General features: G+C 48.9%; 1 protein-coding gene across 3 annotated transcripts in view; it reads right to left on the bottom strand.

The window, feature by feature from the left end:
• mms22l (MMS22-like, DNA repair protein) overlaps positions 1 to 17,137 on the bottom strand; it is a 152,044-nt gene that overhangs the window by 10,949 nt on the left and 123,958 nt on the right. For all 3 annotated transcript variants that reach the window (XM_078212634.1, XM_078212636.1, XM_078212635.1), the window contains 2 exons: positions 10,596 to 10,765; positions 1,014 to 1,225 (listed from right to left, as the gene is read on the bottom strand). In XM_078212634.1, the coding sequence (XP_078068760.1) occupies positions 1,014 to 1,225; positions 10,596 to 10,765 (382 nt within the window). The remainder of the gene's footprint in view (positions 1 to 1,013; positions 1,226 to 10,595; positions 10,766 to 17,137) is intronic.

Raw genomic sequence — 17,137 nt, 5'->3', positions numbered from 1 at the left:
TACCTCAGTAATTAATTTTATATTTCTCCTAATCCACCTCTTCAGTTTCGATATATTGTATGAATTGCACTGGTTACTGTAACGATGCACGTTCAGGAACACAAAGGTATTAGTTAGAAAAAAAACTGTACACAGGCTGGCAACGCCCCAGCTGTCCTGGGGCAACCCACCGGCTGCCTCAGACCCGACATATCTTCTACCTAAGAGAGGACTCCACCCCCTGGGATGATTACCCACTCTCAGTCCCAATTGGTCCCTCGAGCCAGGTGACCCCCTTCTGCTTTAAGTTTAAGTAGATTTATTCGTGTCACAAGTAGGCTGACATTAACAGTGCAATTAAGTTACTGTGAAAATCCCCTAGGCTCCACACTCTGGTGCCTGTTCGGGTACACTGAGGGTGAATTTAGCATAGCCAATGCACCTAACCAGCACGTCTTTCGGACTGTGGGAGGAAACCCATGCAGATATGGGGAGAATGTGCAAACTCCACACAGACAATAACCCAAGCTGGGAATCAAACCCGGGGTCCCTGGCGCTGTGAGGCAGCAGTGCTAACCACTGTGCCACCGTGCCACCTGCTGCGTTTCCCTCAAAGGGAAAGTCACCACAATCACTGGACTCCTGTATCTCATTTGCACTAATGACCAACTATGACACTAATAGTGACTGTGACAAAGCTGTTCCAATCCTTTTAGTTAGAGGCAGAGAGATGGCATAGGACATCTTAAATAACTACATCAATTTGAAAAAACAGAACTATGGAAGAATGTTACCGAAAAACTAATTACTAATTTACTATTGGACTGTTCCAAATCAATCTGAAAGGTATAGATAAGGAATTGGTGTGGATCCGTAAGTAACTTATCAAATCATTTTTATAAAACATGCTACTACTACACAGCACTAAGCTACTATAATAGATGGAGATTGATGACATGCCCCATTGATAACAACTACTCCAGGAATTTGACAGTGAGAATCCATTGATATTGGAGCATTCAAAAATCTCTTACTTTATGACCAGAAGAATCGTCTTCCGCAGGGTCTGACCTTGAGTCACTGGGATCGACTCACAAAGTGCAAGTAATATTGGGTGGTTCACAATGCCTGACCCAGTAGGAGATGATGGGAGAAAGCGGCCAAAGTATTGCTGAATAATTTTCCGCAGCTGCTGTTTAACATAAGCGATCTGAACGGTAGTTTGTCCAATGATAGCCGCCAGTCCCTGCAACAGGAAAGAGAATTTCAGATGACACTCCGAATAATTCCTAACCTATTACTGGCTCCTCAGGATATGTCCCTTTTCATCCAACCGAGAGTCACTCCAAGATGGTGGAAATACAGTCACTTGTTCATCAATGAGCCAACTCTACATTATAACCGACAACCCAGCCGAGATACAAGGCTCATCATCGAGAGAACAAGTAAAACATGTTTCCAAGTCATAAATGTGTCTCAGAAGTAATGATGCGGAGATGTCGGTGTTGGTCTGGGGTGGGCACAGTAAGAAGTCTCACAACACCAGGTTAAAGTCCAACAGGTTTATTTGGAATCACGAGCTTTCAGAGCGCTGCTCCTTCATCAGGTGAGATTTCTTACTCTCAGAAATGTTTGCAATTAGCGAAACACTGCTTTTATTCAAACTGTTCAAATGATATAGAAAATAATAACAGCAAACACAATGGAAGTTTCAGGAGACATTGAAATGTCTGCCATAAGTTGAACTCATGGGTACATAGTTTATTGTGGAAATCAAACCCTTAACATTCATGAAGTTCAGTTTGGGCTCTGCAGAGCCACTGGGTTCCGGACCTCAAACAGGGACAAAATAGCTGAATGCTAGAAGTTAGGTGAGAGTGACTTTCCTTGACATCATGGCAGCATTTAACTGCGTGTTAATTAAGAAGCTCGAGTAAAACTGGAGTCAATGGGAAGGAGGAGGAAACATTACACTGGTTGGCATCATACCCAGCACAAAGGAACATGACTCTATGGCTGTTGGAGGCCAATCATCTCAATCTCAGGAATTCACTGCAGGAGCACCTCACAGAAGTGTTTTTAATTACCCTGATTACCAGAAACATTTTATTATGAGGCTAATAAGGGGACAGCCTTCTTTTAAATATACTTTAGCTGCTAGTTCTACCCTGGGTCACTATGTGATCAACACTGTCGTTTAGAAGTAGCAGAATAAGACAATAAAGAACAATGTTTTATAAAGTGTTTGATAAAGAACAATGTTTTATGGCTGAACTGTCAAATAAATATATCAAACAGCAATCAAACAAAGGAGTTCTAAAATAACCAAAAGAGAAAATGCTGGAAAATCTCAGCAGATCTGGCAGCATCTGTAAGGAGAGAAAAGAGCTGACATTTCGAGTCCAGATGACCCTTATTCGAAAATAAACTTGCATTTTTACAGTAGTTAGTAGCTTGTCATCATTCACAGCTTTTATGCTAAACTATATATTTAACACTTAATTTTTTTTATATGCACTTCATTTTCTTTCCTATGTCTCATCAACTGCAGAAGTATCTGCTTTAGCTAATGTTCTTCATGGGCGGCACAGTGGTTAGCACTGCTGCCTTACAGCGTCAGGGACCCTGGTTCTTCAGGTGACTGTGTGCGGAGTCTGCACGTTCTCCCCGATGATCTAGAATTTATTGCACATCTCTCCCCTGACTCTCCATATTTACCGATTCAATAAGGTATTCAATGCAAGGAGCATCCGGAACAAAGTAGATGAACTTGGGGCGTGGATTGGTACTTGGGACTACGATGTTGTGGCCATTACAGAGACGTGGGTAGAACAAGGACAGGAATGGTTGTTGGACGTTCCGGGGTATAGATGTTTCAGTAAGTGTAGGGAAGCTGGTAAAAGAGGTGGAGGAGTGGCATTGTTAATCAAGGATAGTCTAACGGCTGCGGAAAGGCACTTCGAGGGGGATCTGCACACTGAGGTAATATGGGCTGAGGTTAGGAATAGGAAAGGAGCGGTCACCTTGTTAGGAGTTTACTATAGGCCCCCAAATAGTAATAGAGATGTGGAGGAAGAAATTGCTAAGCAGATTATGGATATGTGTGGGGGTCACAGGGTAGTTGTCATGGGGGACTTTAACTTTCCAAATATTGATTGGAACCTTTGTAGGTCAAATAGTTCGGATGGGGCACTTTTTGTGCAGTGTGCACAGGAGGGTTTCCTGACACAATATGTGGATAGGCCGACAAGAGGTGAGGCCACATTGGATTTGGTACTGGGAAATGAACCGGGCCAAGTGTTAGATTTGGTTGTGGGAGAGCACTTTGGAGATAGTGACCACAATTTGGTGTCTTTTGTTATTGCAATGGAGAGGGATAGGGCCGTACGGCAGGGCAAGGTTTACAATTGGGGGAGAGGTAATTATGATGCGATTAGGCAAGAATTATGGGGCATAAGATGGGAACAGAAACTGTCAGGGAAAGGCACTAATCATAGAAACCCTACAGTACAGAAAGAGGCCATTCGGCCCATCGAGTCTGCACCGACCACAATCCCACCCAGGCCCTACCCCCATATCCCTACATATTTTACCCACTAATTCCTCTAATCTACGCATCCCAGGACACTAAGGGGCAATTTTAGCATGGCCAATCAACCTAACCCGCACATCTTTGGACTGTGGGAGGAAACCGGAGCACCCGGAGGAAATCCACGCAGACACGAGAAGAATGTGCAAACTCCACACAGACAGTGACCCAAGCCGGGAACCGAACCCAGGTCCCTGGGGCTATGGAGCAGCAGTGCTAACCACTGTGCTACTGTGCCGCCCCATGAAAAGTGGAACTTTTTCAAGGAACAAATACTGGGTGTCCTTGATAGGTATGTCCCTGTCAGGCAGGGAGGAAATGGCCGAGTGAGGGAACCATGGTTCAGGGAAGAGGTGGAATGTCTTGTGAAAAGGAAGAGGGAAGCTTATGTAGGGATGAGGAAACAAGGTTCAGATGGCTCGATTGAGGGTTACAAGTTAGCAAGGAATGAGCTGAAAAAGGGGCTTAGGAGAGCTAGGAGGGGACATGAGAAGTCCTTGGCGGGTCAGGTCAAGGAAAACCCCAAGGCTTTTTACTCTTATGTGAGGAATAAAAGAATGACCAGGGTGAGGTTAGGGCCGGTCAAGGACAGTAGTGGGAACTTGTGTATGGAGTCAGTAGAGATAGGCGAGGTGATGAATGAATACTTTTCTTCAGTGTTCACCAAGGAGAGGGGCCATGTTTTTGAGGAAGAGAAGGTGTTTCAGGCTAATAGGCTGGACGAAATAGTTGTTCAGAGGGAGGATGTACTGGCAGTTTTGAATAAACTGAAGGTCGATAAGTCCCTGGGCCTGATGAAATATATCGTAGGATTCTTTGGGAGGCAAGGGATGAGATTGCAGAGCCTTTGGCTTTGATCTTTGGGTCCTCACTGTCCACGGGGATGGTGCCAGAGGACTGGAGAGTGGCGAATGTTGTTCCTCTGTTTAAGAAAGGGAATAGAAATGACCCTGGTAATTATAGACCGGTTAGTCTTACTTCGGTGGTTGGTAAATTGATGGAAAAGGTCCTTAGGGATGGGATTTACGACCATTTAGAAAGATGCGGATTAATCCGGGATAGTCAGCACGGATTCGTGAAGGGCAAGTTGTGCCTCACAAATTTGATTGAATTTTTTGAGGAGGTAACTAAGTGTGTTGATGAAGGTAGGGCAGTTGATGTCATATACATGGATTTTAGTAAGGCGTTTGATAAGGTCCCCCATGGTCGGCTTATGATGAAAGTAAGGAGGTGTGGGATAGAGGGAAAGTTGGCAGATTGGATAGGTAATTGGCTGTCTGATCGAAGACAGAGGGTGGTGGTGGATGGAAAATTTTCAGACTGGAGGCAGGTTGCTAGCGGAGTGCCACAGGGATCAGTGCTTGGTCCTCTGCTCTTTGTGATTTTTATTAATGACTTAGAGGAGGGGGCTGAAGGGTGGATCAGTAAATTTGCTGATGACACCAAGATTGGTGGAGTAGTGGATGAGGTGGAGGGCTGTTGTAGGCTGCAAAGAGACATAGATAGGATGCAAAGCTGGGCTGAAAAATGGCAAATGGAGTTTAACCCTGATAAATGTGAGGTGATTCATTTTGGTAGGACAAATTTAAATGTGGATTACAGGGTCAAAGGTAGGGTTCTGAAGACTGTGGAGGAACAGAGAGATCTTGGGGTCCATATCCACAGATCTCTAAAGGTTGCCACTCAAGTGGATAGAGCTGTGAAGAAGGCCTATAGTGTGTTAGCTTTTATTAACAGGGGGTTGGAGTTTAAGAGCCGTGGGGTTATGCTGCAACTGTACAGGACCTTGGTGAGACCACATTTGGAATATTGTGTGCAGTTCTGGTCACCTCACTATAAGAAGGATGTGGAAGCGCTGGAAAGAGTGCAGAGGAGATTTACCAGGATGCTGCCTGGTTTGGAGGGTAGGTCTTATGAGGAAAGGTTGAGGGAACTAGGACTGTTCTCTCTGGAGCGGAGGAGGCTGAGGGGAGACTTAATAGAGGTTTATAAAATGATGAAGGGGATAGATAGAGTGAACGTTCAAAGACTATTTCCTCAGGTGGATGGAGCTATTACAAGGGGGCATAACTATAGGGTTCGTGGTGGGAGATACAGGAAGGATATCAGAGGTAGGTTCTTTACGCAGAGAGTGGTTGGGGTGTGGAATGGACTGCCTGCAGTGATAGTGGAGTCAGACACTTTAGGAACATTTAAGCGGTTATTGGATAGGCACATGGAGCACACCAGGATGATAGGGAGTGGGATAGCTTGATCTTGGTTTCAGATAAAGCTCGGCACAACATCGTGGGCCAAAGGGCCTGTTCTGTGCTGTACTGGTCTATGACTAATTCTTCTTGCTCAATGCAGCCACACCCAATTCCTGATCCCTGAAATATCTGGCTCCAGTGTTCATCATTCAGGTTCTGCCCTTCTCCCTTTCAAAACAATCACTCCTCCTTCCTAAAAGTCAATTCAGACCAATCTGCACCCTCTACTACAATCCCATCTTCCCTTTCACTACTGAGGTACCATTTTTATTATTCTTTCATGGGATGTGTGCATTTATTGCCTATTCCTAATTGCCCTCGAGAAGGTGGTGGTCAGCTGCCTTCTTGAATCACTGCAATCCCAGTGCTGCAGGTACACCCACAGTGCTGTTGGGGGGAGGGGTTCTTGGTTTTTGACCCAGTTGGTGGGGGGTGGGGGAGTTCCTGGTTTTTGACCCAGCGACAATGAAGAAACTGTGATACATTTCAAGCCAGGATGGTGTGCGCCTCGGAAGGAAACCTGCAGGTGATGGTGCTCTCATACGTCTGCTGCCCTTGTGCTTCTAGGTGGTTGAGATCTTGGATTTGGAAGATGCTATCAAAGATGGCTTGATGCAGTGCATCTTGTATATGATACACACCTGCTGGCATTGTGGTCAATAGTGGAGGGCATGAATGTTTAAGATGGTGAATGTGGCACCAATCAATCAGATTCGTTGTCCTGGATGGTGTTGAGCTTCTCAAGTGTTGTTGGAGCTTCACTCATCCATGCAAATGGAAAGTATTCCATTACATTCCTGACTTGTGTCTTGTCGATGGCAGACAGGATTTGAAGAGTCAGAAGGTGTGCTTCTTGCCACAGGATTCCCAGTGTCTGACCTGCTCTTGTAACCACAGCTGTTCTCTTTATATATTAACGATCTAGATGACGGGACTGGGAGCATTCTGGCCAAGTTTGCCGATGATACAAAGATAGGTGGAGGGGCAGGTAGTATTGAGGAGGTGGGGAGGCTGCAGAAAGATTTAGACAGTTTAGGAGAGTGGTCCAAGAAGTGGCTGATGAAATTCAACGTGGGCAAGTGCGAGGTCGTACACTTTGGAAAAAAGAATAGAGGCATGGACTATTTTCTGAACGGTGACAAAATTCATAATGCTAAAGTGCAAAGGGACTTGGGAGTCCTAGTCCAGGATTCTCTAAAGGTAAACTTGCAGGTTGAGTCCGTAATTAAGAAAGCAAATGTAATGTTGTCATTTATCTCAAGAGGCTTGGAATACAAAAGCAGGGATGTACTTCTGAGGCTTTATAAAGCACTGGTTAGGCCCCATTTGGAGTACTGTGAGCAATTTTGGGCCCCACACCTCAGGAAGGACATACTGGCACTGGAGCGGGTCCAGCGGAGATTCACACGGATGATCCCAGGAATGGTAGGCCTGACATACGATGAACGTCTGAGGATCGTGGGATTATATTCATTGGAGTTTAGGAGGTTGAGGGGAGATCTGATAGAAACTTACAAGATAATGAACGGCTTAGATAGGATGGACGTAGGGAAGTTGTTTCCATTAACAGGGGAGACTAGGACGCGGGGGCACAGCCTTAGAATAAAAGGGAGTCACTTTAGAACAGAGATGAGGAGAAATTTCTTCAGCCAGAGAGTGGTGGGTCTGTGGAATTCATTGCCACAGAGGGCTGTGGAGGCCGAGACGTTGAGCGTCTTCAAGACAGAAATTGATAAATTCTTGATTTCTGGAGGAATTAAGGGCTATGGGGAGAGAGCGGGTAAATGGAGTTGAAATCAACCATGATTGAATGGTGGAGTGGACTCGATGGGCCGAATGGCCTTACTTCCGCTCCTATGTCTTATGGTCTTATGGTCTTATATAACCACATGGCTATTCCAGTTCAGTTTCTGGTCAATGGTAATCCCCAGGATGTTGATAGTGGGGGGTTCAGCAGTGGCAATGTCACTGAGTGTCAAGAATAGTTAGATTCTCTCTTGCTGCATATGGTCATTGCCTGACACTTGCTTGCTTTGAATGTTACTTGCCACTTATTAGTCCAAGCCAAAATATCGTCCAGGTCTTGCTGTATATGGACATTAACTTCTTCAGTATCTGAGGAGTTGCAAATGATGCTGAACATTATGCAATCATCATGGAATACACCCACTTCTGACCTTATGATGGATGGAAGGTCATGGATGAAGCAGTTGAAGATGGTTAGGCCTTGGGCACCACTCTGAGGAACTCCTGCAGTGATGTTGTTGGGCTGAGATGATTGACCTCAAACAACCACAACCATCTTCCTTTGTACCAGTTATGATTTCAACCAGTGGAAAGTTTTCCCAGATTCCCACTGATTCCAGTTTGCTAGGGCTCCTTAATGCCACACTCGGTTAATGCTGTCTTGATGTCAAGGACAATAACTCTTACCTCACCTCAAGTTCAGCTCTTTAGTCCGTGTTTGGACCAAGGTTGCAATGAGGTCAGGAGTGAAGCTGACTCGAGGAATCCAAACTGAGCATCAGTAAGCAGGTTACTCCTGAATAAGTGCTGCTTGACAGCACTGTCAACGATATTTTCCCCTGCTGATGATTGAGAGTAGACGGATGGAACAGTAACTGGCTGGACTGGATTTGTCCTGTTTCTTGTGTGTAGGACATTCCAGGGCAATTTTCCACATTTCCATAAGACCATAAGGTACAGGAGCAGAGTTAGAACATAGAACAGTACAGCACAGAACAGGCCCTTCGGCCCACAATGTTGTGCCGAGCTTTATCTGAAACCAAGATCAAGCTATCCCACTCCCCATCATCCTGGTGTGCTCCACGTGCCTATCCAATAACCGCTTAAATGTTCCTAAAGTGTCTGACTCCACTATCACTGCAGGCAGTCCATTCCACACCCCAACCACTCTCTGCGTAAAGAACTTACCTCTGATATCCTTCCTATATCTCCCACCATGAACCCTATAGTTATGCCCCCTTGTAATAGCTCCATCCACCTGAGGAAATAGTCTTTGAACGTTCACTCTATCTATCCCCTTCATCATTTTATAAACCTCTATTAAGTCTCCCCTCAGCCTCCTCCGCTCCAGAGAGAACAGCCCTAGCTCCCTCAACCTTTCCTCATAAGACCTACCCTCCAAACCAGGCAGCATCCTGGTAAATCTCCTCCTATGAGTTAGGCCATTCATCCCATCTGCCATTCAATCATGGCTGATATGATTCTTATCCCCATTCTCCTGCCTTCTCTCGTAAGCCTTGATCCCCTTATTGATCAAGAACCCATCTATCTCTGTCTTAAAGGTAGGTACAGAAAGAAGTTTAACAACACCAGGTTAAAGTCCAACAGGTTTATTTGGTAGCAAAAGGTGTTCTTTTGCTACCAAATAAACCTGTTGGACTTTAACCTGGTGTTGTTAAACTTCTTACTGTGTTTATCCCAGTCCAACGCCGGCATCTCCACATCTTAAAGGTAGGTGCCAGTGTTAACTGTACTAGAATAGCTTGGCTGGGGATGTGGATAGATCTAGAGCACAAGTATTCAATACTACTGCCAGAATGCTGTCAGGGCCTAAAGCCTTTATAGGATCCAGTGCCTTCAGCCATTTCTTGCTATCATGTGGAATGAATAGAATTGACTGAGGCTGGCATCTGTGATGCTGGGGACCTCAGGATGAGACTGAGATAGACCATCCACTTGGCACATCTGGCTGAAGATGGTTGTAAAGGCTTTAAATTTGTCTGTTGCATGCTCATCTCTCAATCTGCTGCCCTTTGCATCCATTTCCATCTAATCCACTACTGACAAAAGACTTTTTTTATTATCGTGACTGTATTGACTTGTCTAGGCATCCTGCTGTGAGTAACTCACCTCCTGTCTCCTCAAAGCCTGTCCACCACCTACAAGGTACAAGTCAGGAGCGTGATGCAGCATTCTGCACTTTCCTGGACGAGTGCTGCTCCAGAAAGAACACTCAAGAAGCTCGACACCATCCAGGACAAAGCAGCTCACCTGATTGGCACCCATTCCACAAACATACACTCCCTCCGACACCAACGCACAGTAGCAGCAGTGCTACTGTGCACTGCAAGAACTCACCAAGACTCCTCAGAGAGCATCTTCCAAACCTATGACCACTACCATCTAGAAGGACAAGGGCAGCAGATATATGGGAACATCACCACCTGGTAGTTCTCTTCCAAGTCACGCACCATCCTGACTTGGAAATATATTGCTTGCCCCCCCCCCCCAAATCACTTCAATTTAAAGTGTTCACTTTAAAATTACCGCTTACATTGTAACCTGGTATTTACAACATTTAAAAATATGTATTTTTCTTCTCCAAGTTAATGTTTGATTTATTTGCATGAAAAAATTCCTTGCTGATCTGCCAGGAGAAATTCTAACAACCAGAGCAGAAAAAAAAATCATGGTGATCCACAATTTATAGGTTTATTGCAATATGATGATTAGCTGGAACATTGCTAGGACAGAACTAGAGAATGGTGTTGTTCTACTCAAGCTGGGTGGGTTACTGCATGACCTGATGTTTACTTCCTCACAATAACATTAATAACAGGATAAGTGCAAGATTCATCTGCGTCACTCACTCCTACATGACCTAAAGGACATTGAGATTCGAAGAAAAAAAAACATTCAGTACCCTAACAGTAAAAGAACATATGTGTGCGTGCATGTGTGTGTGTGTTGGGGGGGATAAAACGTCACGATATTCCAAAGGTAACATTGACGGTGACAGTGACAGTGCTCACCTGGAGGTACAAAGACAAGTTATCTCGGATGGCAGACAGCATTGCTGGGGGCAGTCCTTTGTCCTGTTGGAATAAGGTATGCGGCAACAGCAGACAATCAATGATGCGGAACAAGAGCTGCTGAGCTTTTGAAGTAGACAATATCAGTGCCCAATGTTTGACAATGCAACCTACAAATAATAACAAAATAAAGTGGGGTTCAAATACTTTGGAAAACACTCAAAATTGCTACGCTATTTCAGAACAGTGAGATTCTAAATACAGGAATTCAATAAGTTCTTAGCAAGATTAATGCTCACCATTTAAATGAACATGTTTGATTATAAGTCCCAACTTGAATTTTTAAAAAATTCCTCTCAATAGTGACATTTTTGAAATGATAATGTACATTTTGATTCCTATGATTTTTGCGCAATTGTTTTCACTTCAGGTCAGTGTTGCAAAAGGCAATGGTCAATGATATGAAATGAAAATAAAGGGTGGGGTTTTCCCAAAAAAATTCTAAGTGCCGGAGTTGCGTAAAAACTGGAGTAAATCCCGTCATTCTATTCAGTGAATCTCCCACATTCTGTGCACTGCAGAGTGCCTCAGCGTGAGTCACCCTAAAAATATCAATGGGCAGGGCCTATTCCCGCTTAAGAGGTTGGCAGCGTAGCACAGAGTGGATCGCTGCGTATGCGCCGATCTGTCAGCACCAAGATCGACCGACGCATGAGCAGTAACCCCGCACTGCTGCCCTCTCGATCGCTGGCCAGCCCTGCGACCTCGCATCGCTGCCCCACCAAATCCCCAGGACCTGATCGCTGCCAAAAAAAAGCCTATTTAGCCTGTTATTGAAGCTTTAATCTCTTTATTGAAGCGGTAATCTCGGAGAACTGGCTTGGCCATAGGAGACAGAGGGTAGTGGTCGAAGGGTCTTTTTCCGGCTGGAGGTCTGTGACCAGTGGTGTTCCGCAGGGCTCTGTACTGGGACCTCTGCTATTTGTGATATATATAAATGATTTGGAAGAAGGTGTAACTGGTGTAATCAGCAAGTTTGCGGATGACACGAAGATGGCTGGACTTGCGGATAGCGAAGAGCATTGTCGGGCAATACAGCAGGATACAGATAGGCTGGAAAATTGGGCGGAGAGGTGGCAGATGGAGTTTAATCCGGATAAATGCGAAGTGATGCATTTTGGAAGAAATAATGTAGGGAGGAGTTATACAATAAATGGCAGAGTCATCAGTAGTATAGAAACACAGAGGGACCTAGGTGTGCAAGTCCACAAATCCTTGAAGGTGGCAACACAGGTGGAGAAGGTGGTGAAGAAGGCATATGGTATGCTTGCCTTTATAGGACGGGGTATAGAGTATAAAAGCTGGAGTCTGATGATGCAGCTGTATAGAACGCTGGTTAGGCCACATTTGGAGTACTGCGTCCAGTTCTGGTCGCCGCACTACCAGAAGGACGTGGAGGCGTTAGAGAGAGTGCAGAGAAGGTTTACCAGGATGTTGCCTGGTATGGAAGGTCTTAGCTATGAGGAGAAATTGGGTAAACTGGGGTTGTTCTCCCTGGAAAGACGGAGAATATGGGGAGATCTAATAGAGGTATACAAGATTATGAAGTGGATAGATAGGGTGAACGGTGGGAAGCTTTTTCCCAGATCAGAAGTGACGTTCACGAGGGGTCACGGGCTCAAGGTGAGAGGGGCGAAGGATAACTCAGATATTCGAGGGATGTTTTTTACACAGAGGGTGGTGGGGGCCTGGAATGCGCTGCCAAGTAGGGTGGTGGAGGCAAGCACGCTGACATCATTTAAGACTTACCTGGATAGTCACATGAGCAGCCTGGGAATGGTGGGATACAAACGATTGGTCTAGTTGGACGAAGGAGCGGCACAGGCTTGGAGGGCCGATGGGCCTGTTTCCTGTGCTGTACTGTTCTTTGGTACTCGTCAGTCACTTATACATTCATTGTGGCCAGATTCAACCTGGTCTTCCTTGCTAACATGTGCCCAACTGTGAGGGCGTAATTCGATTCAAGCTTTCAATGAAATCTCTAATTGAATGGCAAAACTAGAGTGGACTAGGTGACATGGGCATTCAAGTTTGATATTGTAAATGACCCTGCAACTTTCAACCATTTCACAGTGCGTTAATTAGAGCAGCTCAAAGATTTTCATGGTTACAAAGCAAAATCTATAATAAAGGCATATTTTTAAAAAACAGCAGTTTTGGAAAAGCACATAATTATCCAATTATGTTCTTTGGAAATAAGGTAGAATACTAAAAGCTAGAAGTAAACAGATGTGAATTTATTTGGGTCACGTCCAGCGCAAAGTAAATGGGGCTTATTTATATTTTTTCATTGCACAAAGGAATAAAGAGATGTTCTTTTTATCTCAGAACTGCCCTTTTTTGCTGCAGCTGACACTTCTTCCTCCCCCAGCTCTGCCACCTATTCAGATTTCTGCTCTCATTTGGAGATGAAAGGTCTCAATCTATAACAAAGCAGTTGTAACAACAAACGCGAGATCAAAGTAGAATGCTATCAAAGGTGATGGTCATTTCATTAGCGACTTGCACTACCTTACATAAAATCATTAACATTAACTGACATGATCTGTGTACAGCAGCACAATGATCTCCACTCAACAATGTGCTGTATCCCGTGGTGCACAATTTGTCATTGTGGAAAACCTCTTCACCTCATATCCAACTGTAAGGACGGTCGCGGCAGTATTATAATCATTCCACCCTGTTTTCCCAAAGACTGGTAATCACTTTCCTGCTAAACTAACCTTATTTCATTGCAACAATTTATCTAATTCACAGAAATTTTATCCAATGACATTTCTCAATATAGGCTATGCTTTAAGGGTTTAGATTACATTACAGTTTCAGAATTCATGCTGTGAAGGCACTGCATATGGGAACAGGTCCACAATTCAGACTTACTTTAACATTGTACTTGTGTTTTATTAGGGGAGGGAGAACGGAAAGAGGAAAATGCTGGGGTGGAGAGGCTGGTGAGAGGGGGAGATGGTGGGGGAGGAGGTCGAGCAGGATGACTCATGCCGTTCCTGTAAATACTTCAACCTTTTCTCTTGCACTTATTGGTGGGTTTCACCATATTTGAGGATGCGATGTTATAGAAACTCTACAGTACAGAAGGAGGCCATTCGGCCCATCGAGTCTGCACTGACAACAATCCCACCCAGTGCCCTATCCCTGCAACCCCACATATTTACCCGACTAATCCCGCTAACCTACGCTTCCCAGGACACTAAGGGGCAATTTAGCACAGCCAATCAACCTAACCCACACATCTTTGGACAGTGGGAGGAAACTGAAGCACCCGGAAGAAACCCACGCAGACACGGGGAGAACGTGCAAACTCCACACAGACAGTGACCCGAGCTGGGAATCGAACCCAGGGCCCTGGCGCTGAGAGGCAGCAGTGCTAACCACTGTGGCACCTTGCCATGAAGAATGCTCCTCATGAGGAATGCTCCTCTGGTCAGTTACCACATCTCGCTACTCTCTGGATCGAACAATGCTGGGTCTATTGGTTTAAGTTAGCTGCATGGGCTGATGTCAGGCAGGCTGGAGGATCTCCTTTGCAGATCCCCAATAAGCCCATCGGACCTTCACCCCCATTAACCTCATGTGTGGCATACATCAAGAAGGAGCCAGCTTCCCTACGCTTGCTACTGACCTGCCTCCTCCGTGACCCTCATCCTGCCATCACTCTGCTGTAGTCTGAGTCCCTTGGCAATCCTGGGCCTCTGGTGGGTGCATTGCTGGCAGCTCCCAATGTCTCCCCGGTGACGCTGCCAGCAAGCACAGCTGACAGTCTCTGACTGGCCGGCAACTCATGGAAGGTGGGATTTCCACCCCCCACCCCTGAGGGTCACTGAGCCTGGGGAAGGCCCACGGCTGCCCAGTCAATTATCTGATTGACATATCATTCAGCGGACCCCCCAGAAAGGAGGCGATGTGGGGCTCTCGCTGGCTCTCCAGCAGGCGATGTGGGGCTCTCGCTGGCTCTCCAGCAGGCGATGTGGGGCTCTCGCTGGCTCTCCAGCAGGCGATGTGGGGCTCTCGCTGGCTCTCCAGCAGGCGATGTGGGGCTCTCGCTGGCTCTCCAGCAGGCGATGTGGGGCTCTCGCTGGCTCTCCAGCAGGCGATGTGGGGCTCTCGCTGGCTCTCCAGCAGGCGATGTGGGGCTCTCGCTGGCTCTCCAGCGGGCGATGTGGGGCTCTCGCTGGCTCTCCAGCGGGCGATGTGGGGCTCTCGCTGGCTCTCCAGCGGGCGATGTGGGGCTCTCGCTGGCTCTCCAGCAGGCGATGTGGGGCTCTCGCTGGCTCTCCAGCAGGCGATGTGGGGCTCTCGCTGGCTCTCCAGCAGGCGATGTGGGGCTCTCGCTGGCTCTCCAGCGGGCGATGTGGGGCTCTCGCTGGCTCTCCAGCGGGCGATGTGGGGCTCTCGCTGGCTCTCCAGCGGGCGATGTGGGGCTCTCGCTGGCTCTCCAGCAGGCGATGTGGGGCTCTCGCTGGCTCTCCAGCAGGCGATGTGGGGCTCTCGCTGGCTCTCCAGCAGGCGATGTGGGGCTCTCGCTGGCTCTCCAGCAGGCGATGTGGGGCTCTCGCTGGCTCTCCAGCAGGCGATGTGGGGCTCTCGCTGGCTCTCCAGCAGGCGATGTGGGGCTCTCGCTGGCTCTCCAGCAGGCGATGTGGGGCTCTCGCTGGCTCTCCAGCAGGCGATGTGGGGCTCTCGCTGGCTCTCCAGCAGGCGATGTGGGGCTCTCGCTGGCTCTCCAGCAGGCGATGTGGGGCTCTCGCTGGCTCTCCAGCAGGCGATGTGGGGCTCTCGCTGGCTCTCCAGCAGGCGATGTGGGGCTCTCGCTGGCTCTCCAGCAGGCGATGTGGGGCTCTCGCTGGCTCTCCAGCAGGCGATGTGGGGCTCTCGCTGGCTCTCCAGCAGGCGATGTGGGGCTCTCGCTGGCTCTCCAGCAGGCGATGTGGGGCTCTCGCTGGCTCTCCAGCAGGCGATGTGGGGCTCTCGCTGGCTCTCCAGCAGGCGATGTGGGGCTCTCGCTGGCTCTCCAGCAAGCGATGTGGGGCTCTCGCTGGCTCTCCAGCAGGCGATGTGGGGCTCTCGCTGGCTCTCCAGCAGGCGATGTGGGGCTCTCGCTGGCTCTCCAGCAGGCGATGTGGGGCTCTCGCTGGCTCTCCAGCAGGCGATGTGGGGCTCTCGCTGGCTCTCCAGCAGGCGATGTGGGGCTCTCGCTGGCTCTCCAGCAGGCGATGTGGGGCTCTCGCTGGCTCTCCAGCAGGCGATGTGGGGCTCTCGCTGGCTCTCCAGCAGGCGATGTGGGGCTCTCGCTGGCTCTCCAGCAGGCGATGTGGGGCTCTCGCTGGCTCTCCAGCAGGCGATGTGGGGCTCTCGCTGGCTCTCCAGCAGGCGATGTGGGGCTCTCGCTGGCTCTCCAGCAGGCGATGTGGGGCTCTCGCTGGCTCTCCAGCAGGCGATGTGGGGCTCTCGCTGGCTCTCCAGCAGGCGATGTGGGGCTCTCGCTGGCTCTCCAGCAGGCGATGTGGGGCTCTCGCTGGCTCTCCAGCAGGCGATGTGGGGCTCTCGCTGGCTCTCCAGCGGGCGATGTGGGGCTCTCGCTGGCTCTCCAGCGGGCGATGTGGGGCTCTCGCTGGCTCTCCAGCAGGCGATGTGGGGCTCTCGCTGGCTCTCCAGCAGGCGATGTGGGGCTCTCGCTGGCTCTCCAGCAGGCGATGTGGGGCTCTCGCTGGCTCTCCAGCAGGCGATGTGGGGCTCTCGCTGGCTCTCCAGCAGGCGATGTGGGGCTCTCGCTGGCTCTCCAGCAGGCGATGTGGGGCTCTCGCTGGCTCTCCAGCAGGCGATGTGGGGCTCTCGCTGGCTCTCCAGCAGGCGATGTGGGGCTCTCGCTGGCTCTCCAGCAGGCGATGTGGGGCTCTCGCTGGCTCTCCAGCAGGCGATGTGGGGCTCTCGCTGGCTCTCCAGCAGGCGATGTGGGGCTCTCGCTGGCTCTCCAGCAGGCGATGTGGGGCTCTCGCTGGCTCTCCAGCAGGCGATGTGGGGCTCTCGCTGGCTCTCCAGCAGGCGATGTGGGGCTCTCGCTGGCTCTCCAGCAGGCGATGTGGGGCTCTCGCTGGCTCTCCAGCAGGCGATGTGGGGCTCTCGCTGGCTCTCCAGCAGGCGATGTGGGGCTCTCGCTGGCTCTCCAGCAGGCGATGTGGGGCTCTCGCTGGCTCTCCAGCAGGCGATGTGGGGCTCTCGCTGGCTCTCCAGCAGGCGATGTGGGGCTCTCGCTGGCTCTCCAGCAGGCGATGTGGGGCTCTCGCTGGCTCTCCAGCAGGCGATGTGGGGCTCTCGCTGGCTCTCCAGCAGGCGATGTGGGGCTCTCGCTGGCTCTCCAGCGGGCGATGTGGGGCTCTCGCTGGCTCTCCAGCGGGCGATGTGGGGCTCTCGCTGGCTCTCCAGCGGGCGATGTGGGGCTCTCGCTGGCTCTCCAGCAGGCGATG

Source organism: Mustelus asterias, chromosome 5 (genome assembly GCF_964213995.1).
Source record: "Mustelus asterias chromosome 5, sMusAst1.hap1.1, whole genome shotgun sequence".
NCBI classification, from domain to species: Eukaryota; Metazoa; Chordata; class Chondrichthyes; order Carcharhiniformes; family Triakidae; genus Mustelus; species Mustelus asterias.
Note: the sequence above shows the minus strand (reverse complement) of the source record. Positions and strands in the feature narration are given on the sequence as shown.